The 27,134-nt window shown below is 52.6% G+C and overlaps 1 protein-coding gene across 8 annotated transcripts; it reads left to right on the top strand.

The window, feature by feature from the left end:
- Positions 1-9: 9 nt before the first annotated feature.
- Positions 10-24,436, top strand: LOC100549255 (plasma membrane calcium-transporting ATPase 4). Of its 8 annotated transcripts, none has more exons than XM_031557005.1 (21): positions 10-439; positions 2,740-2,937; positions 4,080-4,337; positions 4,937-5,062; positions 5,375-5,500; positions 6,958-6,993; positions 8,460-8,621; positions 8,730-8,944; positions 9,034-9,276; positions 9,398-9,639; positions 9,962-10,196; positions 11,135-11,314; positions 11,434-11,521; positions 11,667-11,773; positions 12,801-12,992; positions 13,101-13,314; positions 13,762-13,973; positions 14,344-14,451; positions 14,711-14,893; positions 17,084-17,200; positions 21,905-24,436. In XM_031557005.1, exons 1-21 carry the CDS (start codon positions 244-246, stop codon positions 22,208-22,210), a joined length of 3,744 nt encoding a protein of 1,247 aa, XP_031412865.1. In that variant the 5' UTR covers positions 10-243; the 3' UTR covers positions 22,211-24,436. The 8 variants fall into 8 exon arrangements, with proteins under 8 accessions (XP_031412865.1, XP_010722719.1, XP_010722724.1 ...); XM_010724417.2 differs by having other exon boundaries at positions 17,084-17,173; XM_010724422.3 differs by having other exon boundaries at positions 17,084-17,273; positions 21,905-22,079.
- Positions 24,437-27,134: the final 2,698 nt, after the last annotated feature.

Below are 27,134 nucleotides of genomic sequence, written 5' to 3' on the forward strand. Positions count from 1 at the left end.
TTTCCGCAGCTCCAGTTGCTGTGGTATCCAGGGAGCCCTCCTCCTCCGGCAGGAGATGCACGCTGGCCGTTGCTAAGGTTGCCTCCGCGGTAACATGCACATCCTGTTTACACCTTCATCCGGAGGACTCGGGCTTGGCTAGAGGTACCGCTGCACCCAGCCCACCCCAAGGGACGGGGACATCTGTGGGGCCACCCCCAGCTCCCCTCGAAAGCAAACCTTTGTGGCTCTGTCCTTGACGAGATGACGAACAACGTGGCTGACCACCACCCCGGGAACTCGGTTGCTGAAGGCAACCATGAGGGGGACTTTGGCTGCTCCGTGGTGGAGCTCAGGAATCTCATGGAGCTGCGGAGTGCCGAGGCGGTCACCCGGATTAACGACTCCTACGGCGGTGTGCAGACTGTCTGCAAGAGGCTGAAGACGTCGCCGGTTGAAGGTAAGCGGCCCCTCGGCCAGATGGGATGTGTGTGGAGCTCGAGCCAGGGGCTCCCAAGCAGCCGGCATGATGCTGCTCACCTGACTGCCGGCAGAGCTTCAAGCGTGGTCCCATTGCACTGCACGTCTGCTGTGAGCTTTGTGGGATGCAATATATTGAAGAATGACGGGTGGCCAGTGGGGCTGGGGCTCCTGTCCCTGCCCTGCTGTCACCCCATGTGTGGCACTGGCCTTGCAGCTGCTCAGTGATTCATAGTGGGGCTGCGTGGGTGTTGGTTGTTCTTGTGGTGTGAGCGTCTTAACCCAAAGCGCTGATGGGGATGGGGAGATGTGCTGCCTTCCTGCCGATTTAGGGCTTCTCAAGCAGCTGTGTGAGCTGGGAATGTGACTGAGCCATTCTGAGAGCCATAGGATGGAGCATGGTGGTGGGTTTGGTGCTGGCTGCCTTCTGGGAAGTCGTGGAAGGATGTCACCAGAATTTCACCTCTCCCTGTGGTGTGGGGTGGAGTTTTTGGGACCCCCTCATGTGGTGCTGCGGCCCTGACGTGGGGTAGCTTTGAGCCTTTTCCATGGTTTTGAAAGGGGCACAGAGGGAGAAATGCCCTGCTCGCAGCTTTGAGGGCTGTGGGAATGGCGTGGGCAGGATGCGGCCCTGTGGGGGTGTGGGATGGTGCTGTGCGGTTTGCTGGTGCTGTGAACTGGGTTAGCGTGTTTCCCAGCTGTGAGCTGGACCGGGAAGGGGAGACAATCCCGGGATGTCATTAGAGGAGGAGGGGAGTCTCAGTGGAAATACCAAGTCCAGATCACAAAACAATGTGCTTTGGCCATGCCAAAAGGTGAGTTACGCTTTTGGGAGTAGGAAGGGAGGTGAGAAATGAACCCAGGGGGCTCTGCCCTGGCCTTGGAGCTTGCATATGGAACGGGCACTGCTTGATCCCAAGGGCAGCTTCCAGGCCTGAGCCCCTGCCTCCATACGAGGCTGTTGGCTGCGTTCACATCCCTGTATTTCATGCTTCAGGTGTGTTCCTTGCTTGGAGGTGATCTTTGTTGTCTGTCCTACTGAGCTTGGAGAGGGAAGAAAGGTGATTTCCTATGAGCTAAGGTTGTAGGAAAAGCACTGCTGTCTGTTCACATCTGAGTGGGGTGCTCAGTTCCCACTGTGCTGGGTCTCCAGCACGGAGGCCTTCTCCCTGTCTGCCCTAAGAGGTGTCAGCAGACCACCAGAACTCCAGAGAGAGCTTGCAGGTGGGCTGTTCCCTTTCTCCCCATGTAGGGCAGCAGCTGTGCCAGCCCCATCCCTGCTGATAGGCATCCCTAGTCAGGCAGAGGTGGAGAAGGGGAGTGGGACAGGAGAATGGCTGAGTCTTCAATCAGAGCATCTCTTGCTGGGTGTCAGCAAACACTGCCTCACACACAGTGCTTGGAGCAGCTCTGGCAGCTGCTGCCTCCTTCTTGGCCTCCTCCCCAAGGCTGCAGCAAGGAGTTTGCTTTGGGGGGCTCCTAGTGAGGAGGATGGTTCTGCTGCTTTCCTCCTGCTTTGTGGAACTGTCCTGCACACAGCTCTCCTCCTGGGGAGGATCACAGTTCCTAAAAAAAACAGAGAGAGGAAAAAAGCTGAAAGCTGGTGGGCTGTGTCTGCCTCATCGCCCCAGGAGGATGTGGGGCAGCTCTGGAGGAGGCTCTTGCAGGTAGGTTTGGAGGATCCATGTGCACGCCCTCCTGGCCCCACAGCTGCCAGCCCTGATGCTGCAATGAGTCAAGCGTGGCTCTTAGCGAGATTTTCCATCCTCGCCGCATGGGCAGGGCTGGCTGAGGCCACGGGGCTGGGAGATCCCGCTCTGAGTACTGGGTGGGAATGCAGGGTTAGTCATAGGGAAGAAGGGGTGTGTGCAGGCGGAGCTCCTCCTGCTGCTTCCTCCATGGGGTGCAGCGGGGCCGGGCGTTACAGCTGCGTGCCTGCTGTGTTTCTGGAGCTGGCAGCAACCGTGGGGTGTGCTTAAGGCGGAGAGCATGGAGCTGGGTGTGGGGATGGGGCTGCTCCCACCTTGGCCCGCAGCCATTCTCTGCACTGCTCCCCCCAAGCTGGCAAGGCTCAGGTGGCTCTGGGCGCTGTTCCCAGTGCCAGATTTACGGTTAATTTGATGCAGTGTGTAAACAAGCTGGCCAGTGCCAACTGGCATGGCTCTGTGCTCCCCAGGTGTCTCTGCCTGTGCTGCGCAGGGGCTCTGCTCTGCTCAGCTGTGGAGGGGACATGGTGGCTGCACTTCTGTTTGGTCACGTCTTGCCCTGTCTCCTCCTCAGGTCTGTCTGGGAACCCGACTGACCTGGAGAAGAGGAGGCAAGTGTTTGGCCAGAACTTCATTCCTCCCAAGAAAGCCAAGACGTTCCTGCAGTTAGTGTGGGAGGCACTCCAGGACGTCACCCTGATCATCTTGGAAATAGCAGCCATAATCTCCCTGGGGCTGTCGTTCTACCATCCCCCAGGTGGTGACAATGAACGTGAGTGGTGGGACAAAATCAGGGGACCTGCAGGGTAAGCTGCAGCGCCTTTGGGCCGTCCTGTTCCCTCTCGCCTTTGGTGGCTTCTCCCCTCCCATCCATGTAAGAGATGGGCACTGACGGTGTCTGGGTGCAGCGTCACTGCAGCCTTCCTCAGGGCTGCTCCTGGCTGGTCCCCGTGGATGCTCAGAGACCAGGGGTCTGGTGGCCCAACCCCGCGTGATGTTTTGTGGTTTGGCACACAGAGGGATGGGGCTGACTGTTCATGAGCGCCTGCCCAGATCACAGAGTCACAGTATCACGGGGGCTGGAAGGGACCTTTAAAGATCATCTAGTCCAACCCCCCACCAAAGCAGGTTTCCTATGACAGGTCACACAGGTAGGAATCCAGATGGATTTTGATTATCTCCAGAGAAGGAGACTCCATAACCTTTATGGTTCTTGTGCTCTTTCACTGTGACAGTGAAGTAGTTCTACTTGTGTTAATATGGAATTTCCTGTGCTCCATTCTGCCCGTTGCCCCTTCTTCTATTGCTGCTCGCCACTGAAGAGTCCGTTCCTATCAACTTGACTCCCACACTTTGGATATTTATAAACAGTGAAGAGATTCCCCTCTCAGCCTTCCTTCCTCCAAGCTGAACAGCTCCAGGGCTCTCAGCCTTTTCTTGTACCAGAGATGCTCCTGGCCCTTTAAAATCTTCTTTGTCGCCCTCCACTGGGCTCTCTCCAGCAGTTCCATGTCTGCCTGGAACTGAGAGCACAGCACTAGGCTCAGCACTTTGGATGTAGCCTCCCCACACTGAGATGTGACAGCCCCTCGCCAGGGTAGCCGTGCTCTGTGCTGTATGCCCCAGGGACCACTGACTGTCTTGGCCACTAGGGCACACTGATGGCACACAGTCAGCTGTTGGTCAGCCAGGGCACATTGGCCTTCTTGGTCACCGGAGCACACTGTTGACTCGTAGTTACCCTGTTGGCCTCCAGGGCCCCCTGGATCCTTCTCCACAGAGCTCCTCTCCAGCAGCTCAGCCCCGGCAGATCTGGCAGCGATCACAGCTGCGATGCCCCATGGTGGCTGAGCCATGCCATAGGGCAGTTCCCTTTTTCCCCTCTGTACAACGTGTTCTCCTCTCTGGTGGCAGTGTGTGGGCAGTCATCGGGTGGCGTGGAGGACGAGGGTGAGGCGCAGGCCGGCTGGATCGAGGGGGCAGCCATCCTGTTTTCAGTCATCATCGTGGTGCTGGTGACTGCCTTCAATGACTGGAGCAAAGAGAAGCAATTCCGTGGCCTCCAGAGCCGTATCGAACAAGAGCAGAAGTTCACAGTGATCCGCAAAGGGCAGGTGATCCAGATTCCTGTGGCAGAGATCGTGGTGGGAGACATTGCACAAATCAAGTACGGTGAGTGGGGCGGGGGTGGCCCGGTTCTGCCCCATGGCACATGGAGGTTGGGAGCAATGGGATGGAGTTCAGCAGGGTGATTGGAACTGAGGTCAGCGCGTGGCTTTGGGCTGCTCCAGCACTGACCGTGTCCTTGTTGGAGATCGTCTCCCTAGCAAGGGGTGTTCTAGATGCAGCCCTTGGGCAAAATGAGGCCCTGCTCCTTGTTCACCCAGCGCTCGTTCTTTGCATCTTCCATCAGGAATGAGGGTTTTCTTGTGTGGTGCTGACTTTTATATGGAGCTTTCTCCTGCCCCTGCAGTTGTGTGTTTCTGCAATGATTTGGAAGCATTGAGGCTTTGGGAAGGTGGGACATCGATTCATTAAAAGCAAACATAGGGGGAGCACTGTCTGATGGAGTGAAAGGCCTCAAAACTAATGCCTTTACACATCAGTGAGCTGTTGGAGATCAGTGCTTAATTCCCATCCTTTCCTTCTCTAAATTAGGATGAATTTCTTGAGCCCTGTTGCTAACTCAGAGTTCTCCCTTGAGTGCAGCAGACAGGGATGCTGCAGCTGACTGGATTGGGACCAACTGAATCTCTCTGCTCTTCTCCCAGGTGACCTCTTGCCAGCAGATGGCATCCTGATCCAAGGGAATGACCTGAAAATAGATGAGAGCTCGCTGACTGGAGAGTCTGACCAAGTCAAAAAATCACTTGATAAAGACCCGATGCTGCTGTCAGGTGAGGCTGCTCCTCCATTTGAAGTCCCAAAGCTCTCAGCATGATATTTAGAATTGCTGAATTGATTGGGGTGGGATCCTGACCATCTTTTTGAGGCTGAGCTGTGGCTCCCAGCCCTGGAGCAGCTCTGTACTACATGAGATTTGGGGATGGCAGCAGGGCCTTTGCCAGGTCCCCATGTCACAAGGGCTGCTGTGATGTCTGCTGAGGCTGCAGTTGTCCCAGGGAGAGAACCTTAGCTGACACAAGGTTCTGGGAGTAGTGGGAGCCCTGTGCTGTGTCCTTTCTCACCATGCCTTCCTGCTGTGCCAGGTACCCATGTGATGGAGGGCTCTGGGCGGATGGTGGTGACTGCAGTGGGAATCAACTCCCAGACAGGAATCATCTTCACTCTTCTGGGTGCAGGAGAAGGAGATGAGGAAAAGAAGGTGAAGAAAGGTAAGGAGATCTCCTAAATCTGCTTCTTCCCACCTGTTGCCTTTCTCCTTTCCCTGGGAAGCACCTGCTGGTGTGCAACAAGCTCCATCCACAGCAATGGTATGTGGTTGTGTGTTAGTGCGTGTGACACAGACAGGTATAATGAGCTCTCAGGCCAACGTGGGATGTGCTGCAAGAGAAAAACCCTTTATGCACTCAGATCTCAGCTCTCCGGCTCTTTTCAGTTACATCTCCATCTCTTGTCCAGCCAGCTGCAGTCTGGAGTTGGAGGCTGGGTGGGAGTCAAGAGGGGAATGGGACTGAGGGTGGTGTTGTGTGGTGCTTTGTAGGGAGCTCATCAGCCACCCTGTGGTTGGAGGGTGAGTTCTGGCTGCCTTCAGGATGCCAGCAGCCCATGCTGTGCCGTCAGGATTTTCTATTGGCATCCCTGAGTTGACTGGGCTGAGAGGTGAAGCACAGGGAATGGAGGGCGAGGAGAGATCTGTGCCTGTGGGTGAGGAAGAGGAGACGGACCAGCTGAGATGTCCCTGATAGTACTGGAATGTGAATCTTTCCTGCCTCAGCTCTGCCCTTTTGCTGCTCCATCTCAGTGCTTCTTGATCACAAAGGAACCCTAGCTCATGTTGGTGTGATCCAGCCTGGGCCAGCTGGGGTGTAGCCCAGCTTGGAGATGGGATCATGAAGAGAGAAAGCTGTTGAAGCTAACAGCAGTGTGTTTGAGGTCCAGGCATGGTGCTTGGTGTTTTCCTCGTCCTTAGGCTCAGTCACTTGATCCCAGAGCAAACCGAGCTATGTGTCCAGTGCTGGGACCTTGCAGCCCTCAATTTGGGAGCATAACTTGGGAAAGGGAGTGCTGCTCTGACTCATCTCTTGCTGTGCTGCTGAGGGAAAGGGAGGGAGGGAAAAACCAGGCCTCTGGTGTATAAACCCCTTTATCGTGTGCTGCTTGTTTAGGTAACAGCAGCCCTGTGCTTCCCATATTATGGTGACCCATTGGGGGACCCCAAAATGGGGACCTTGCCTGCTGCAGACCTGGGGGGATCTGCACTGTGTAGCACTACTCATTGTTGGGGGAGATGTGTGGATGATCTCATGCTGCACAGAGATCTCATGTTTGTGTCTTCTCCTTGGAGGTCTGAGATGCCTTTGGCACTCTGTGGAGCTCTGGTGGGGTTTATAGAGGGTGCTTTGCAGGGATGATTTCAGGGGATGTGTGAAGCGCTGAAGTCAGAGTGCTGGGGAACTCCAGCTCCTTGCTGTGCTGGGATGCAGGATTGCCTCTGGCAGGTGAGATGAGCTGTCTGGGGTCCCACATTCAGTGCCCTGTGGTGGTGAGCCCACAGCACAGGTGCTGCTGGAGCACCTTGGAGCTCCAGCCCCTTGGAGGAGGGCTGACCCTTCCCATCCCTCTGTCTGGTCTGTGTGCTCAGCCCTGCACCCTTTCTCTCTTTGAACAGGTAAAAAAACCGGAGCCCCTGAAAATCGCAACAAAGGTAACCAGCCTCTCCATCCTTTGAACCAGCACCACACTAACTACCAAGCATTCCTCCTTCCTTCTTCTCATGAGTCTGTGCTCTTTGCTGCTCTGGCGGGACTCTCGCCTCGTTGTCCTGGGAGAGGGTGCAATGGTCCCACAGCTTTGATTCCCACAATGGGATCAATGCCCTGATCTCTTTGCTTGGGGCAGAGTCTTTGTGCAGGGAGGACAGTCCTCTTCCTGACAGTCCGGACTGCTGGCACAGCATCCCTTGGTACAAAGCAAGTCCTCATTGACATGACCTTGTGGCTCTGAAGCATTTGTGCTGCTTTCCTGCAGGGTGTGTCTTTGGGCATGATGGGGCAAGAGACATGGGTCACATCCTTCTGGGATAAATCTCCCGTGAGACCTGGCTAGTGTGATGGTTGCACCCTCTCCTCCCATGGCCTAGACTCTTTGAGCGTCTCCTCGCCGGTGTTTCTCACCCTGTTCTTTGCAGGCTGTGGAGGAAGCCCATTTCTGCACCTCTCTCTCCACCCCTTTCTCTCTTTCTTTCCTCTCAGCAGTTTGAGTTTTGCCCTCCTTCCTGTCAGATGTGTCTGGGTGCTTGTTTTGTCCATGTTGTTGTAACTGTGGAGGTGTCAGGGCAGCTTGGGGCTGTCTCTGATCATTGAGCAGTGGCTGCCAGGAGGGAATGGGTCCTGGGGCTGCCGTGGGGTGCTCCTGCTGCTCCCCCAGCCCAGCAGCTCTCAGCCTTTGCTCCATCATCCCACTCCATGCCTCCCAGCCCAACTGGGATTTTCAGCTGAGGGAGGCTGTGGAGCCGGGCCTGGCCTTCTTGGGTCCTAAAAATGTAATGAACAGCTTGGGGCTGGGATTGCGGGAGCTGATTCACTCCTTTTCCAATTCCATCGGAATGCCTAACCGTCCCCCTCCATCTCACCCTTCCAGTGCTCCTCTGTGAAATGGATTCCTGCTGAGCCGCCAGAAGGGCTTTAAAAAGGGCATCAAAGCACAGAAGAGGGGTACAGAGCAGAGAGCAGCTCTCTCCAAGCTCGGCCTGCTGTGTTGCGGCTGGATTGGGGTCTGCTGGTGCACTGGAGCTACTTTGGGGCAAACCCAGTGTGCCTTTCTTGTGCTGCAGGGTGTGAAGCAGCTGTGGAGAGATGGGAGACGTCCTGCCTGTGCCCAGCAGCCAGGCTGGGGATCTCTGCACCGCTCTGACCCAGAGCCAGTATCAGCCCCAGGACCCTTTCTGCACAGGGCTGGGGCATGGGGTAGATGTCAAGACTGCCCCACAGAGAGGCAACAGGGCCCCGGGACAAGAGATTTCCGTGTGCTCGGATGTGTGTATAATGGAGAGTGGTTTGTGCTCTGGGTTTTCTCTCTTTGCCACCACCATATTTCTCAGCGGTGTCCTGCAGGTCTCCCTGGTCTCTCTCCTACTCACACGTGGTGTCTTATTTTGCCCTGGGGCTGTAGCTAAAACTCAAGATGGTGTGGCCTTAGAGATCCAACCCCTGAAGAGCCAGGAAGGGGTGGAAAATGAGGAGAAGGAGAAGAAGAAGGTGAAGGTGCCCAAGAAGGAGAAGTCTGTGCTCCAAGGGAAGCTGACGCGCCTGGCAGTCCAGATTGGGAAGGCAGGTGAGCCATCACCCTGGTGTTCTGACTGGTAATGGGACAGTGGGAGGGGGTTGTCCCCTGCCTGCCGTCCCCGTGTCCCCTCATCTGCTGCTTGGCATCTTCCCCCAGGGCTCATCATGTCGGCCATCACGGTGATCATCTTGGTACTGTACTTTGTCATTGACACCTTTGGGGTGCAGCGTCGGCCCTGGCTGGCAGAGTGCACCCCCATCTATATCCAGTACTTCGTCAAGTTCTTCATCATTGGTGTCACCGTGCTGGTGGTGGCTGTGCCTGAAGGCCTCCCGCTGGCAGTCACCATCTCCCTGGCCTACTCGGTGAAGGTGAGACCAGTGGGGACGAGTGGTGGGTATGGAGAAGTACGATGGGAGAATTCAGGCTCTTGGCTTTAACCTTCCTGGTCGTGCTGCAGAAAATGATGAAGGACAACAACCTCGTGAGGCACTTGGATGCTTGTGAGACCATGGGTAATGCCACCGCCATCTGCTCAGACAAGACCGGCACACTCACTATGAACCGAATGACTGTGGTGCAGGCCTACGTGGGGGACACCCACTACCGCCAGATCCCTGACCCTGAAGCCATCCTGCCCAAGATCCTGGACCTCATTGTCAATGGTGTTGCCATCAACTCTGCCTACACATCCAAGATCCTGGTGAGTCAGCTCTTAAGAACTGCAGCCTTACATTCCCAATGTTGGCCATTCCTGCTGTTTCCATCCCACTGTGTTCTGCAATGCCCAGGTTTGACATTGCTTTTCCTCCTTTCTCTTTCAGCCACCAGAGAAGGAAGGGGGGCTACCCCGGCAAGTGGGGAACAAGACAGAGTGTGCCTTGCTGGGCTTCGTGCTGGATCTGAAGCAGGATTACCAGGCTGTGCGGAATGAGGTGCCAGAGGAGAAGCTGTACAAGGTCTACACCTTCAATTCGGTGCGCAAGTCCATGAGCACGGTGCTCAAGAATAGCGACAGCAGCTTCCGCATGTACAGCAAGGGAGCCTCTGAGATCATCCTCCGCAAGTAATTGTCCCCCCCATGCTGTCTGGATCCTCTCCCCAGCCCACCTGTCCCATGGGCTTTGAGCTCTCAATGCATTGTTGAGCTGTTCTGGGGGGTTGCAGGGTAAAGGTGACCCAGCCCCTGAGAAAGGGGAAAGGGAAAGGATGAGCATCAGGAGGTGCTGCTGTGCAAAGTGCTAGCTCTTCTTAAGGTGTCTTTGGTAAGGCTGTAAGGGTACTGGGTGAGAGGGTTGTGCTCATTTTACAGATGGGGAGACTGGGTGATGGGTTGTTGAACAGCCACAGGCAGTCTCCTTTACCCTCCTGTCCTGGTCCTGTTTTAGGTGCACTAAGATCCTGGACAAGAATGGTGACCCCCGGGTGTTCAAAGTGAAGGATCGGGATGAGATGGTGAAGAAGGTGATTGAGCCCATGGCATGCCACGGGCTGCGGACCATCTGCCTGGCCTTCCGTGACTTTCCTGCTGACACTGAGCCTGACTGGGACAGTGAAAATGAGATCCTGTCTGACCTGACCTGCATCGCTGTGGTGGGGATAGAGGACCCAGTGCGGCCAGAGGTACTGTGGCCCTGACAGCCCGTCACCCAGCCATGCTCCTGGTCCAGGACCCTCTCTTCCTGATGTTTAAGAGTATGAGCCCCTTACAAAAATACCAACACACTACCGTGTGCTGGCATTGTCCTTTCATGCACAGGCAGAAGGATCTGGTGGCAGCCTGCTTCCACTCATACTCCCCTCCCTTGCTGCTCCGGGGCTCTTTGCAGAAGCCCTACTGATTCTGTGTGCAATTGTCAGGTGCAGGGAGGCAGGCATCACTGCTGCACCAGGCAGGAGTGATAAGGGTGCTGGAGAGGGCAGGCCTCACCAGCTGGTTCCTTCACCTTGCAGCTTTGCTGCCCCTGTTTGCCTCCATCATGGGCTGCCAGGCAGGCACCTGATCTAATGCAGTAAGTCTTCTGCTACCTGCCTCTTAATTGCATTTTGGATTTTGCCCAACCACTCCTGCCTTGCTTGCATCTTTCCTTATTAGATGTTCAAGTATCTAGGTCTGGGAATTGCATTACAGATGTCCTGTCTGCACTGACTCTGGAGGTTGTGATTCAATTTGCAAATTTCTCACCAATATCCTCTTCCCCCACCACTCTGTAATAGATAAACTCATTAGTGCAGCAACATGCTGCCAGAGCAGCGCGGGGGCAGGAGGAATGCCCCCATTTGGGTGGGCTGCCTGGCTGAGCCTCATGATGGGGAGAAGGCAATGAGGTTCTCTTCTCTTGGGGCAGGGGTTGGGGGGGCTGCTCTGAACAGGGCTGCAAGGGCAGGGGCAGGGTGCTCTGTTCCCTGTCCCTCATGGATAAGGAGTTGAGCTGGTTCTGGGTTGGGATGTTCAGCATCTTGTCCCCCACCTGAGCTGTGGGTGCATGTAAATGGCTTGTGACCCCACTGAGACCATGGCCTGAGCGCTCTGCCCATCCCTTGCCTGTCTTCATCCCCAGGTGCCAGATGCCATCCTGAAGTGCCAGCGTGCGGGCATCACTGTCCGCATGGTGACTGGGGACAACATCAACACTGCCCGTGCCATTGCCACCAAGTGTGGCATCCTGCTGCCCGGAGAGGACTTCCTGTGCCTGGAAGGGAAGGAGTTCAACCGGCTTATCCGCAATGAGAAGGGCGAGGTCGGGGAGCAGCGCGGGGCCCTGCTGTGGGGTGGCTGGGTGCTTTGAGGGTCGCACTTCGGTGAGGCAGACGGTGTCTGGAGGTCCCTGTGCCTCCTCACACCCGCCCTGTCCTGCAGGTGGAACAGGAGCAGCTGGACAAGATCTGGCCCAAGCTGCGTGTGCTGGCCCGCTCGTCCCCTACAGATAAGCACACACTCGTCAAAGGTGGGTGCGTGCCTGCTCCTGGTGCTCACCACCTCTCCCCCAAGTGCCCTGGGCTGCTCTGCCCAGCTGCTTTTTGCAGCATGATCTCTGCTGGAGCCTGCCCTCAGAGCTAACGTTTTCTGCGCTCCTTGCCCCCCCGTTACAGGAATTATTGACAGCACTGTTGGTGACCAGCGGCAGGTGGTGGCTGTCACCGGGGATGGGACCAATGATGGCCCAGCTCTGAAGAAAGCTGACGTTGGATTTGCTATGGTACAGAAGAGCAGTGGGTTTGCCAGCAGGTGCTCCCTGCCTATGGGGGTGGCTTTTGCTTTTCAGGGAGAGGAGCTGAGGATCTACTTGGTTGTTATGAGCACTTAAATTCTCTCTGCAGCGGTGAAACTCTTTTTTCAGATCTTCCCTAAGGGCTTAAAATGGAGAAATAAACCTATCCAGAGGTTGGTGTGAGTTCTCAGGAACCTTCTAGGACTGCTAGCGAGTGATTGGAAATCAGTACTCCAATAGCCTGGGTTAGGGGTGGATTTCTCTGATCCTCTGCAGGGGGACAGTGTCAGGCTGAAGTTGGTATGGTGCTGGTGCAGCACCAGTGCTTTGCACAGTCAGTCTGGGAAGGAGCTCACTGTGCATTGGTTCATCTTCACAGCTGCGCACCAGGCTCGTAATGGACAAGTCAGATCCAGGCACAGTGCTAGTGCTTGCCTGGAGTTGATTTACACTGAAGGAACCCCGATCTGCCCTGCTGCTTTTCTTTGCCCTGCCTGAAGGAGGCAACAGACAAAAGCTGAGGGCTGTAACTGCTTTCCAGTGAATTGTTAGAGTTTACATCTGTGAGCAGGAGCCAGCTGCTGGACAGAGCCTGATGCTTGCCCATGCAGGACACAGCAGGAGTTATAGATTGAAGTACAGTTCTGGAGCCTGTGAGGGGACGGCAGAAGGCTGTCTTCCTTGAGAATTGTGCATGGGGCTCTGTGCCCCCACGTGTGGGATCAGACCCTGACCACTGGGCTTTGCTTGCATCCCCCCAGAGCAGCAATCAAACAAAAAGTAACCTTGTGTTGCTCTGCCCAGCTCTCAGAAGCTTGCAAAAGTCAGGCATTCCCATCTGAGACAGATCTTGCAAGTCTCAAGGGAGGGAAAAGCACCGGGAAGCTGTCTCCTTGCAGGGCACTGCATGATGTGTTTGATACACTGCATTTTCTGGGAAGAAGCAGCATTGTAGAGCTGGGTGTGGATCTTGTCCTGTCACTTACCCCTGCCCACTTCCTCCCTGGCCCTTAAGGGCATTGCAGGCACTGATGTTGCAAAGGAGGCTTCAGACATCATCCTGACAGATGACAACTTCACCAGCATCGTCAAGGCGGTGATGTGGGGTCGCAATGTCTATGACAGCATCTCCAAGTTCCTGCAGTTCCAGCTGACAGTTAATGTGGTGGCTGTCATTGTGGCTTTCACGGGCGCCTGCATCACGCAGGTATGGGGCTGCTGCTCTCGGCAGGAGGAGAGCGGAGCACCTTGCAAAATAGTGGTGAAAACGGGCTTGTTTAGTTGCTATGTCACGTTCTCCGTGCTCTCCCTGCAGGATTCTCCCCTGAAAGCCGTGCAGATGCTGTGGGTGAACCTGATCATGGACACCTTTGCCTCCTTAGCCCTGGCAACGGAGCCCCCATCTGAATCCCTGCTGCTCCGCAAGCCGTATGGCCGCAACAAGCCTCTCATCTCCCGGACCATGATGAAGAACATTCTGGGGCACGCTGTGTACCAGCTGACTATCATTTTCACACTGCTTTTTGTGGGTGAGCTTTGAGACCCTGAAGAAACTGGGGGGAGAGGGTGGAGGGAAGGGGTGGACTGCCCCCAGTTCCTTGCTGGTGTTGGGGGCTGTTTGTTCTGAGCTGTCACCCAGTAATCCCAGTCTCCCAGTAATGCCCAAGCCAGTACAGAGCTCATTTAATGGATGGGAGGTGGTGATATGATAATCAGAGGACTTATGCTGAGTGCATGAGTCTGTTTTGTACATCAGTGGCTGGTAGTTTCAGCCAGGAAAGCAAATTTTCTGCATTTTTATGGCCTTTTTATGGAAATGATGGTTCATTGGGGCTTGTGTTGGGGAGTCCAGCTAGGTCAAGGGATCTTCACGGAGAGCCTTGGACTCCAATTCCACCTCCACCGGTGCAGAGAAGATGAGATCCTCTTTCTTTTCTCCCTGCCCGTGTCCCACCCCAAACCCCTTGTCTGCTTAGGGGAGAAGCTGTTTGACATTGACAGTGGCCGGAACGCCCCGTTGCATTCCCCACCCACCGAGCACTACACCATTGTCTTCAACACCTTTGTCATGATGCAATTATTCAATGAGATCAATGCGCGCAAGATCCATGGGGAGAGGAATGTCTTTGAGGCCATCTACCGCAATCCCATCTTCTGTACAGTGGTGCTGGGGACGTTTGCAGCCCAGGTAAGGCTGTGTGGGAGCAGTGTGGGGGGGAAGAGATGGGTGGTGGGACTGGGAGGGGATGGTGATGCAGGGAGGACCTGTATGTGCTGCAGTTCCTCTCCACGACTGTTCTTTCCCCTTGCTCTTTTCCAGCAGCTTCTCAGTGACTCCAAACCTGACACCTAGGATCTGGAGTGGCTTGGGAGTTTCTGGGGCTGGCTAGCCAGCATGCATCTCTGGTGGCCTTACTGGTCTAGATGGGAGGCTCCAGTGCTCATCTTAGGGAGGGGGAGAAGATCTGTGGGTCTGGAGGACCTTTTCTTCCCGTGACTACTGATCATTGTATCCCTTTAAGTTTCCAGTGTGTGACTTGTACTCTCCTGTGCTGTAGATCATCATTGTGGAATTTGGTGGGAAGCCATTCAGCTGCTCTGGGCTCACCCTGAGCCAGTGGTTCTGGTGTATATTTATTGGAGTGGGAGAGCTCCTCTGGGGCCAGGTAAGAGCCAGTCTATATGAAGACTAAACAGCTGTCCCTCCTTGCCCAGCTGTAACCCTAGTTAAGCCTGCCTTTCCTTTTCCCACCATTTCAGCGCTCAGATTCTCCCTAGATTCTCTTTATTCGAGGCTGGGGATGGTGGTGCTCCATCCCAACCCCATACCAGCAGAGGGGAAGCTACTGTAGACTCCTTGCTCCCACCCTGCTTGCCTGAGGTACGGGGTGTCTCAGCTGAGCTGCTCTCCCTGCCTCTCCCCAGCTGATCTGCACAGTCCCTACCAGCCACCTGAAGTTCCTGAAGGAAGCTGGGCACGGCATCACCAAGGAGGAGATTCCAGAGGAAGAGCTGCCAGAGGACGTGGATGAGATCGACCACGCTGAGATGGAGCTGCGACGTGGGCAGATCCTGTGGTTCAGGGGTCTCAACAGGATACAGACACAGGTAATGTGGGGCAGTGGGTCCTGTGGGCCTTTCTTTCTTCTCTCTCTTTCTCTTTTTCTCTCTTTCCCTTTCTTTCCAGGGGCTCCGTCTGGAAAGATGTGACAGCCACTGCTCAGAGGATGCCGTCACCTCCTGGGCTAGACTTCTCCCATCACCTGTGACTTTCTGGGTCTGTCCTGGTTTTGGGAAACCAGGATAGTCTGACTTTCTGGGACAGCCTGGGGTGGATGGGGTGGTAGAAGTTCTGTTTTGACACAGAATGTGGCCGATGGCCACTTCACTGGTAGCAGAGCAGTGCTGGAGCTGTAGTGATCCTGGCAGGGATCAGCCCAATGGAGCTGCAGCGTGGAGCGCTGAGCTTTCTCTTGCTCTGCCCTTGGATCTCTTACAGCAGGGCTGTCTTCCACTACAGGCTGATGTGAGCTGGTATCGGCCTTAGGCAGTCTGAGGTGTCTGGGGAAGGTGTCTTCCCCTTGCCAGAAGGTTGCTGGTGCTTCCAAGAGCTGACTGTGCTCTCTGAGCTCAGGACCTTGGGCTGAGCCTGGCTCCCTCAGTCCTCGAGCAGAGCCCTGCTCCGAGGGGATGGCTGTGGATGAGCATCACCTCCTGCTGCCCTTGGAGGGCTCTTGCCATCCCTCCTTGCCAGCTCTCCTGCTCTGTGTCTGCTGCTCTTGGCCCTGCAGCATGGAAAGGGAAGATAATTGGTTAAAATGGTTTTTACATCAATTGTTTCTCTGACTTTTTTTTTCCCCCCTAAAGGTGTTTTTTTTTGTTGTCGTTGTGGTTTTTTCCCTGCTCCGCCTCCCCAGTGGTTGGCTGTTTGGGGCAGGGAGAGTTCCTGCAGTGAGGAACTGTCCTTTTTCCCTTGAGGCCCAGGACAGAGCTGCCTTATGGAGCAAAGCTTGGGGCTGCTGTATCACCCTTCATTCCCACTTCTCAGGCCTTGCAACAAACCAAGTCAACTGAAGCGGCCCAAGTACAGGGACTGGAGCTAGCATGGCAGCTGTCTTGTGCTGCATTAGCTTGGCTTCTCTTTGAGATGTTGCCTTGAGGGAAGGGCAACGCTGGCAGGGGCTGAGCTGCCTCTGGGAGCCCCAGGTTAGATCAGGAAGCAATCCCAATATCCTCATAGGTACGGACGGCCAAAAGTCAGGCATGTGCCGGCTTTGTGCCTGCATGTTGTGCCCATGGGCTCTGGATTCTATGTCCTGTGAGCTGTGGTGAACCTGTTGCAGTGCCTAGGAGCGTTGTTCCCTACTGCAACTGCTGGCAAATCTTGAGACCTCTTGAGCATGTTTTTCTGTCTGTGGTGCCCCACATGTCAAGTGGAGCAACAGCAGATCAGACCTGAGCATTTTAGGGGAGTCAGTCCCCAGCTGGCATGCCTTAAATAGGCCATGTTCCTTGTGGCCAACCTGGTGTGCCAGGGCAGGGTGTTCCTCTATGGATGGATATCAGACTGGGCACGGAGCAAAGCAGGATGTGAGGCATCTGTGGAGTGAGAGCTGCATGTGATCTGGAGAAAGCACCCTTTCCCCAGGAGCAGCGAGGGATTGGCACAGAGCAGGGGGACAGCCAAGGGGACATGAGTCAAGGAAGCTTCTGAGTGCTGCTCGGTCCCTCCTGCCCCAGAGTGTGCCATGGGTGCAGCATCTTGGCTGCTTCCCTGTCTGCTTCTGGGCCCTGTGTTATTCTGGGGGAGAGGCTGTGGAACACATAGAATGCTATGGTCCTGTGTACCTGCTGTACTCCAGGACGCAGCCCGTGGGGCCGAGGGACCACAAACTCTTCCTCAGTGCAGTTTTCCAGGCTGCCAGCTCACACCTCCGCTGCTCTCTCTCTGTCTCTGCTCCTCCAGCAGCTCTGGGGATGACCTGGGCTGCTCCTCGTGCCGCTCCTCCTCTCCCCCCTCTCCTGATCTCTCAGTGGTGGAACAAACACCTACACCTCTTGCACCCTCAAGGACTGGAAACCTACCTCCCCTCTGCCTCCATGTACTGACTAAACCCGTGTGGGTTTGTGAGAGTGCAGGCTGGGGTGGGGTCGGCTCCCTGGTCCTTCCTCCTCCACCTCTCCATCCTTCTTCCTTCCTATCCCTGTGTGTCTGCCCCAACCCCGTTCCCTCTGTCCCTGACCCCTGTTCCTATTTCTGGCTGGGGCGATGCTATCTCACTCTCTGATTCTTTGCAGATGGACGTAGTTTACACATTCCAGACCGGCGCCTCCTCTTTGCAGGGAGCCCTCAGGAGACAGCCTTCCATCGTGAGCCAGCACCACGATGTAAAAAATGTTTCTAGCCCAACCCATGTAGCTCTTTCCTCCGTCAATTCCACTCCCACCACTTCCGCTGTTGCTGCTGCTGCATCTCCTCCTGCGGGCAGTGAGTGATAGTCTATTACAATGCATGACTTCTAATAACCACAGAGCACTGCACAATCTGACCCAGCCTGCTCTCTTTCCCTCTGACCCACTGTTTTCTAAAGTGAAGGATGGGGTGGGAGATGGTGTTTGTTTATTTATTTAATTTAAAAAAAAAAAAAGAAGCTGTTGAATCTTTAACAAGTTGGTGATACGTTTTGGTCCTTCCCTCACCCCATTCCTTGTTGCTTCCTTGTTTTTTTTGTTTTTTTCCACCTCTTCTCCTTTGCAGGACTGACATGAGTCCCCCCTCCTGATGAGTGAGGGGGGTAGGAGGGAGGTGCAAAATTGGTGGTTCTGGCTGAAAGAACTGTGCTAATTTCTGAACAACTCAGAGCACCGCTGTGAGAAGGGAGTGCAGTTTGTGCCCAGACGCTGCCAATTCTTTGCAGCGTGGCCCTGCCCAGCCCCAGGAGCAGATGGAGAAGGTTGCTTTTCCAGAGCCTTCCTTTGTGGAAGCAAAGCAACCTCTCCACCCTTCCCACAGCAGTCAGCACACTGTCAGGGCCGGCTGGGCCACAGGGCCGTGCCACCTGCATGCTCTCTGCCTCTCACCATGTGTGTGAGTGACAGTGGGGTTTGCACCCTCCTGTGCTCAACAGTGCAGGAGCAGCTGGGTGCTCTGCATCACTCACCCATAACCAGGCCCACCTGTTCAGCGAGCAACCTCCCTGTCCCAGGGTTAACCTGCATGCCTTGTGGGATGGGATGGAGGGCTTCGTGCCCAGCCTGGAGTACTCAAACCCCCAGGGTCCCACAGAGCCCAACCCTGAGGCTGGAGAAAACCTTGGGCTGCACAGACATGCAGCAGCTTGGCAGAAGTGTAAACGATGCCATGGCGAGGAGCACACCTAAGTGTGTCCCCTGCTCTACAAGGGATGGCATGGGGGCTCTGCTGGTCCCCTGGTGGCCCCAGAGCATCACTGCCCTGTGCAGCAGCTCAGCAGGGCTGACTGCTCCATTTTGTGCCCACAGCTTTCTGCATGCAGATGGGGCGGAAAACACGGCTGGACAAAGCTGGATCTTGCATCTAGCAATAGGTTTCCAGAGCAAAGCAAATCTTGCTCTGATATGGTGCCCTGTGTTTGTTATGAGCAGAGTAATGGCCCACGAGCACATGAGTGAGGATTCTGTCTGCAGGGCTGTAAGTAGGTAGTGCATCTTTCTCAGATAATTGGCTTTTTTACTGCACAGTCACTTTCCTTCTTCTGTTCTTATTAAAGAAATACCCTGGGCGACTTTTTGAGCAGCTTTCAGTCTCCAGTGTTTACACAGTGTGGTGGAGAGGAGAAAACTTTGCATAATTTTTTTTTTCTCTCTATTTAGTCAACACTGATACCTGAGTTTTGTTTAACCCAAATGTTTCTGAAGCAGCACAGCTGCCTTCTGGTCATCTCTGCACTGAGACGTTCTGACTGGAAAAAAAACCCATTAGAGTGGTCTCAGGGCAGGGCGTTTTGATGGGCAAAATCACAATGCAGTTTTTTTTCAGTCTGTGGATTAATTTTCTTCCTGTTCTGCAGCAGGGGATATCTTGGATAGCAAGTGTCCTTCCAGGCAGCAAACAACTTCACCAACAGCTAACCCAAGCTGCTAAGTCTTCCCTCTGTTTTCTATCTAGATGTTTCTCTATTCCCTTTGCTGCTTTCCTTCCCTTGCTCTGAGCTCCAGTTCCCTCTACAGATTAACAGTGTCCCACTGTCTTCCACTTCATTTCTGGGATGAGTTTTCCAGGGCTGGACCTCGGCAGCCCCGTGCGCTCTGTTGGAGTCAATGGAGGAGAGGGAGATCTCGGGATGGCCCTCCAAGAAGTGGTTGGCAGAGCTCACCTCGTGTTTGGTTGGACCTGGTTTGGGGTGATGGGGTTCAGCAGTCGTGGTGCATTGTGCAGGAGATGTCACTTCCACCTCATTGTGTACAGTGGTTTTGCAGCAGCGATGATGTGAAATGGGAGTGAACTATAAAGCTTATGTGAAGTTTTTTTTAACGAAGAAACAGCTGCTTGGATTAATCTTGCAACAGTTGTTCAAGCGATGGTTAAATCAATGAGTATATGGGAAAAGCTGCTGTTCTGGCAGAGCAGATGATGTGGGGTGACAGGTGGGGTCTGGGCTCACCTGTGCTGCAAGTGGTGGGGAAGGGAGAGCTGTGAGACTGCTCCAGAGCCCGTGCTATGCTCCCTGCTGTGCTGGCAGGCACCGAGGCACTCCTTAGGTGGGTTAGGCTGGTTCTCTGTGGCTTTTGCACACCACGTCAGGGCAGTCAGCGCTTGCAGTTGCTCTTCTTGAGGTGCTGATGAAGTACTGCATTGTTGGTCTCAGTACCAGGTGGTCTGCTCAGCGGTCTGCATTGTGTTCACATTAAATCCTGACTTTATCTAGGATGTTGCTGTGGTTCCTAGTGCAGCAAATTTTCCCAGCCATGGAAACTTTCAATTTTCGCAGGACAGCTGGTGCTCCAGCTTCATGATGGTGCTTCCTCTTGAGTGTGTGCCATCCAGCTCATGGGCTCCGAGCTGGTTCGTTTACTTCTAGCTAGGATGTGCTGATCTGTGGGGATGCCCTGGTGTGGGGTATCAGCCTCATTCTGAGCCCGATGCGGAGCAGACTCAAAAGCACATCCTCTGTGCTGAGGGAACCCTGGAGCATTGTGCAGGGAAACCTCCAGAGTTTTAGGCATAAGAGTCGTGTTTGAGTAATTTCTCTGGTCTGCTTCTGTCAGTGTTAATAAAGCTGAAGCCAGTGTTCCCTGGAGGCTCCCTCTAACTGTGCTGGGTTTGATGTGCCTCCCAGCCTCTAATGGTTCCTGAAGAAGTGGCAACATACACTTTCAGCATCAGCTTGCAAGGGGATGCATAACTCATTCTCCTCTAGCAGTTCTGCGAGCTCTCTGCTCCCCCTGCTGTGTGATGGGGAGGCTGCAAGGGTTGCAGCATGAGGATGCTTTAGAGAAATATCCCTTCTGTGTGATCTACAGCTCTCCTTCCGTTTGTTCCCCAGGTAATATGGAAGGGAGTTAATGGGGTTCCTTAGGTGCTGAAACTGCTTTCTGCTTCTGTGTGCCTGGAGATGGAGCAGGAGGAGCGTGTTCCTGTGGGGAGGGGTCACTGGTGGTCAAGGCAGTTCCCAGTGGCAGTGACACAAGCCAGCAGGGTGCTGGTGTGAGCCCCAGCAAGGTGGGAGCACTGAGGGAGAGGCAGCTAGCAGAGCATCCGTGGGAGCTGCCATGGAGTCATCCAAGAGCTGCTTTGGAGGGACCTGTGTGGTGCATGGCTCTTGGCTTTGTACTAAAATGGCAAAGCAGGGAGTGCGGTTTCACAAGGTCTTGGGAGCCTTCAGCTGTTTGTCAGCCTGCATACTGCAGCATTCATTCAGTTTATGTCTTTTGACATCCTCTGAGTGACTGCAGCCCCCGTCATCTGCAAGAGCTGGAGCCCTGCAGGTGCATGCATTGGTTGCCCTGTGCATGGCATGTGGGCATGGGGCTGCAGGGAGAGCTGCCTGCTGAGCCCCCAGCGGGCCCCCTCACCCCCAGGATCTGATGCTTGTCACCCATCATGCAAGGAGGGACTGGAAGAGCACAAGGCTGTACTTCCAGAGGAGCTGGCAAGAGCAGTAAATTTGGTGCCGGCCATGTCCCGGCTCATTTCCAGACCTCTCCCTCCCTCCCAGTGCAGCACGGCAGGACCTGGCTATGCAAACCGGGCTCTGGATCTCTTGCTTGTCATGCCTTGCTTTTTAGCAGCAATGGAAACCCAGTGGTTTCACAGGAGCAGCAAGTGGCCAGGCTTTCTAGCAAGGTTTTGGATTTCTTGTGTGTGCACAGCTTTGAAAAGAACAGTTGTATCTGCCTTTGGGGATTGCCGAGACCTCTTTGGCACGTGCAGGGTAGGATGCAGAGCTCCAGTCCGGGATCTCTGGCTGCAGTGCAGGGAAGCTCACGTGCATCTGGATTCCTCCTTGCATGTTTCATTGGGTCCTGTTTTGCTGCTCATGGCATCTGTTTGGACCTACTGCTTCACATGGGCTTGGAAAGTTTGTGACACCTTGTTGAAGCCCGTTTCTTTCCGTAGGTCTAAAAACAGAGATAGAACAAACACATTGCTCCCACAGTAGTTTTTTTCTTTTTGCCTTGAAGCGAACCCACTGTTTGTCTAACCCACCTCTTTTTTGAGTTGTAGTGCCACTTTTTTGCCCTTGTTTATACACACAGATATGCGTGCGCACATGTAGTAACAACTAATGCGTTTTGGCTTCTGTTCATTCAAAGTTATCTTGTTTTATTTTTGGTGGGTTTTTTTTGAGTTTTTTTTTTTTTTTGTCTTTTTCTTGCAGCTTCTGAAGCAAGAAAGTCAGTTGACTCCCCATCACACACCTTGTGCCTGATCTGGTCCATGTTGGCCCTCCTAGTTCACCATAGATCTCTCATATTGACTTACCTGTCTGTTCCGTGGTGGTGATCATTGTCATTGTCCTTTTTGTTTTATTGTCCCTTTGTTTTTTTGTATTTTCTCCTGGGAGCTCCAGCCTCTTGTGGCCGCTACTAACCCCTCTTTTATTTATCCCCATGCTCTGCACCCTCGTCTGCTGGCAGATCAAGGTGGTGAATGCGTTCCGTAGCTCCTTGTATGAAGGCCTCGAGAAACCTGAGTCCAGAAGCTCCATCCATAATTTCATGACACACCCGGAGTTCATCCTTGAGGAAGATGAGCCTCGAACACCATTCCTTGACAGCGCTGAAGATGACCCCGAGACCGACGGACTCAAAAAGCGAGGTGGGGGCAGCCTGGGTGGATCTTCATCCCTCAATAGAAATAACAACGCAGTGGTCAGTGATCAAACTGAAGTCAACTTTGCGGAGCCTGAAAGCCTCTTTCACAGCTTGGAGACATCGGTTTGACCTTAGAACTTCAACCCCCTCCCCCTCCCACTACCCTCCTCCACCTTCGCCCCACATCCTTTGTGATGTTGACATCAGTAACTGATCACATGCTGCAGTCACTTTGTGTCAAACTGCTCATAAGTATATCATTTGGGGTTGTTTTGTTTTTCTTTTTTTACTATGATTTAGCTGTGGGAACCAGAGTACCATGATGCGAGTATTAGAAGAAGGGGCATCGTGCATCTTCACCCCTACTTTTCAGTGGTTCTTGCCCAAGTGAAACAGCCAGGTTATTTCCTCTCTGAGAGTTGGGCTCCATGTGTCTGCAGGGGGTTTTCATGTTGAAAAATGCATGTTCCAAGGAAGCTCAAATTGTTGTAGTCTTACATGCACAGTTCCTGCCTGAGGGCTGAGGTGCACTTGTGACTTTCTTTTTCCACTTGTGGTTTTTAAGGTTTTCTTCCAATGTCGGGGGTTTGTTCTTTGCTTGTGGGATTTGCCCCCCAGTGACTTCACAATGGGAAGTTGGGGGAGTTAGCACTGTAGTGCAAAAAGCTTAAAAACAGGGGAAAAAAACAAAAAAAAAACAAAAAAAAAACAAAAAAAAACAAGTCGGGAGGAAGGTGTTTACTCACAGGTTGCTCAGACAGGGATGTACACCAGTCTTCCACCTTGACAAATGGTACCCAGCCTTTACAGCTCCTCCTCTTGTGTGCACACATTGCTGCCTGTTTCCAAAGTAGTCTCTGGTGGACAAGGAATGAAGGTGGCTTGGTTTGGATGTGAGGGCTTGATTTTATTTTTTTCCTTTTTTTTTTTCCCCACCATGAAGTAAGGCAGAGGTGAATGGCAGTTCAAGCATGGTGAAGAAAAAACAGATGGCAGTGAGAAATGGGAGGCTTTCTTTTAGAGGAGCTGCATTTCTTTTGCTCGAGAACACCTGTTCAACGTTTTGGCGAGAGCTCTGGGAAGCTTTAACAGTTCCTACTGTCAGGAGCAGAGGGACTTTTGCCTGTTTTGGATTGTCTGTACTCCTGGGCTGAGTAATCGTCAGTCTATCAGTGAAAGCTGTGTTAAGTGAGGAGGAACGCAGAGGATGCTCCAGCTGGACCCACCAGTTCTGCGTGTCACTTCCAAAGTGTGAAAGGAGAATATTCAGAATTCAGATCATAAGAAGGACAAGTTGGGTTGTGCCCTAGAAGGGAGGGGATCTCTGTGGCCATGGGGAGGCCTGTTGGTTTCCACAGCACTCCTGCAGCTGATGTTGGTGCTGGGTTTGTTGGTCAGCTGCAGCTCTTCCAGAAGTGCTGTGGGCCTTGCTTGCTGGAGGTTATCTCCTCACCCTGCGTCCTGCCTCTTCTTGGTCTATAGTAACTGTTTCTCTGCAGGGTGACAGCCTTAGGTTGTGGAGCAGATGTCCTGTGTGTCCTGGCTCTAGCCGTCTTGCCAAGCCAAGAGTGGGCAGGAGGCAGGATTTTGCTTTGCTTGAGCTTGGTTTCTTTCCCTGTGAGTGCAGTCCCTTGGTCATTGTCCCCTAATGTGCAGGGCTGAAAAGAGCTCTGCTGCCTTGTCCCAGTTGGTTTGGTTGGAAGCAGAGAGAACATGGTGGTAACTAGCTGTGCTGTCTGCCTGGCCTCTGTCCCTGTAGGTGTCTGTGAGGGGGTGGGCTGGCTGGTTTGGCTGGCTGGTTTCTTCTTTTCTTTTCCTTTAAGAACGCACAGCAGAATCTCCCGTGCCTTCTCTAAGCACTGCCTGCAGCACCTCCTGCCACGCGAGGGCCCACTACTTTGCCAAGAAATAAGTGTTCCTTAATGACAACAGCAAAAACCAAGTGTCTTTGTTTTGTTTCCAGCCCAGCACTGACCCATCCCTTCCTTGGGGTGGAAACAGGGAAGGACGCAGGCACCGAGGTCAGGCCCTGCTGCCCTGCCCAGCGCTGCCAAGGGGGGCATGAAGGCTGGGCTCAGTACACTGCCAGCAGCGAGGACAAATTGCCACCACTGCCCATCTCAATTGCAAATTCAGTGTTGAGACACCAGCCCTGCTCACGCAGACAAACCTGTTGCTGTCCTCCCCTTCCTCTGCATGCGAGATGAACAAACACTGTGGGCAGGATGGGGCGCAACGTGCCCAGCTGTGCAGTGGTGGTGGGGAAGGGATCGTGGGGTTTGGTTCCGTACTGAAGGTGACATTGCTCAAAAGATCCCATTTTTCTATTTTAAATACTTGCAAAAAAAAAAAAAATACTTAGAGGCTTACATAAATATTTATTATATGTGTTGGGAGAGGGAGGGTGCTATTTCTTTCTTTTTTTTTTCTTTTTCCTTTTCATTTTTTTTTTAAATTACCTCAGACCTATTTAAAAACAAACAGGAAAACCAAAAAAGACTTAAACCAATGAAAAACAACACGAAGCCAACTCTGGAGGTGCTTAATTCCCTCCCAGAGGCCTATGACCAGCAGGTTGCCATAGGAGTCTGGTTGTTCGTTAGTTGATACTTTATTGTTGTCCTAGTTTCCATATTAGGAGGGGGGGAAATCATTATAGATAAATATTATGCAAAAAATAAAGTCTAGTTTTCTTTAGATCAGAAACTGATATTTTTACGTCAGCCATATGTATTTTGTTTAAAGTAAAAAAATAAAATAAAATAATAAAAATCTTTGGGTCCTGCATCTGCAGTGGCTCCTGACTGCGATGGCAATTCCAAGTGCTGGCGTATTGCTGTCGATGCCAGTCAGCCTCCTTTTCTCTGAGCAGCCATCTTTATACTAGATGTTAGTTGGAGGACAAATTTATATATATATAAATATATATATATATATAATAAAAATCATGTTGGTATGGCTGGTTGCTTAAGGTAAAGCATTTATTGTGCATACATCTTTCATGTAAAGTATTTTTTCTTATTTAGTTTCAATGATATACTGGCAGCAGATGATTATTGGGTTAAGTTATTGAGGACATTATAAAAACAAAAAAAACATTTGGGGAGATGGGCGCTCTGGTGTAGAGGCATGGGCAGCAGCATGGACTGTGGGGACTCTGCAACGTGCCTTGGAACTGGGGGAGATTTTGTTTTTTGCTTTGTTTGAACTGCGACGAGTGCCATTGCCGGACAGGAACTGAAGTCATACCCTGTGATCTGTGTTAACTTGCCTTGGAATGCTTTGTTATTAAAACACTCTGAACATAATTTTGCATCCAGTTCTTAATGACAGTAGGGTCTCTGGTGGTGTTTTCCATGAAGTAAATGGGCAGATTGGTACCAAAGACATTACATCACGTCCTGTGTGCAGTGCCAAACAGGCGTTCTTAGGCATTTGCATTCTATTATGAGGTTTTCTTTGATTTGCACAGGGGCTATACTTAATTTTCAAAGGTTTTGTGCAATAAGTATTGAGGAGAATTTTGAAACAATCTCAAGAAGGAAAAAATAAATAAATAAACTGAATTTTAGCATGGGCAGCCTCTGGCTTTCCCTGGCTGAGTCCTGCAGGGCTGAACCCCTCTGGCACAGCAAGCAGCAGTTCTAGGACACGGGGGCAATGGGAAAGCCCCCTCCCAGCCCCAGGGAGTGCACCTCCCCTGCCACAGGCTGTGTGGCTGCGGGGACTGAGCACCTCCTCAGCGAGTCCCTGCAGGGGAAGGATGCTTGTAGCACCAGCAGCTGCTCCTCGCCGCTGTGTCCAGCTGCCATGCCATCATCACCCTCAGAGCACAGGGGCCGTTTGTGGCACGCAGCTCTTCCTATCTGCCGTCTCTGCCAAGGCTGTTTCCTGCCTCCCTCATCATCCTGCTCAATGAAAACCAGTTTTTGTTCAAAGAAGCCCATGGCTAAAACTGCCTTTAGTTTATCTCCTACCCTTAATTATATATATATATTTATATATATGTATGTGTGTGTGTGTATATATATATTTATATATATATATATATATATATATATATATATAGTATAAAACCAACATTTGTGTGTGTGTATATATATTTATCCAGCGCTCTCATAACAAAATTTTCATTGGAAGAGGGCACTCAGAGCTGAGTTTTTTTTCTTTTCCAGTAACTAGTATAATAAGCACTGGTATTTTTTTATAAAAACAGAAAAATACAAAACAAAAGACTGAATATTATGTGGTATGCATGACATTTAAAAAAAAAAAAAATGGTTTCAAAACAGTATGTACCCTGGTGTGTTTGCCATATCCTAGAGTCCAGCTTAAAGTGCACCTGATCTGTATTGCATTTTGATATTAATCTCTATGTACAATGTTTTGCATGTAATTTATATGGTTCTTGGGAGGAAAAAAGAAAAAAAAAAAAAAAGAATGAGTTGTCTGTTGGCTTCTTCTGAGAAAACAGACTCCAAGCAGATATAATACTCAAATTGGAAATCTAAGAGTGGGTAAGAGGTGGTAAAGGGGATATGCAGGCAAAAAATGTGTGTGGGGGGGAGGGGGAGGAGAGGAAGGCTACTGGTTTTGAATTAATGAAGCTTTGGCTGTTGAGCAGAAATGGTGCATCAAGAGAATAAAGTGTGCCCACATGTAATTGTGACCTCCTCGGTGTGTCTGCCAGCTTGTGACATCTGTGCTGTGGTCTCTCCTGGCACTGGAGGAATGGTTGTGCTTCCCCATGGGAGAGCAGGGCAGAAAGGGGTGGGAATTGAGCAGCAACCCAACTGCAATGGGGTCCGTGTGGATTTTCACTGTGTTTAAGTCTCCTTATCTAGGGGCAGGGATAGTTGCTTCCATCTCGTGACAAGAGCCAGAACAGCTGTCTGATGTCATCCAGAGCTGATGCCTCCTGGGCTAAGTGACAAGGGGGGCCCTGGAGCAAAGCACTCCCCATCCCCTTCCCTGGCATCTGCAATGCCCCCAGAATTGTGCTGGCAGGGCCATGCTCTCTGCCTTCCAGCTGTGTCCTGCCTTGGCACTGCGA

Source organism: Meleagris gallopavo, chromosome 28, assembly GCF_000146605.3.
Source record: "Meleagris gallopavo isolate NT-WF06-2002-E0010 breed Aviagen turkey brand Nicholas breeding stock chromosome 28, Turkey_5.1, whole genome shotgun sequence".
NCBI lineage: Eukaryota > Metazoa > Chordata > Aves > Galliformes > Phasianidae > Meleagris > Meleagris gallopavo.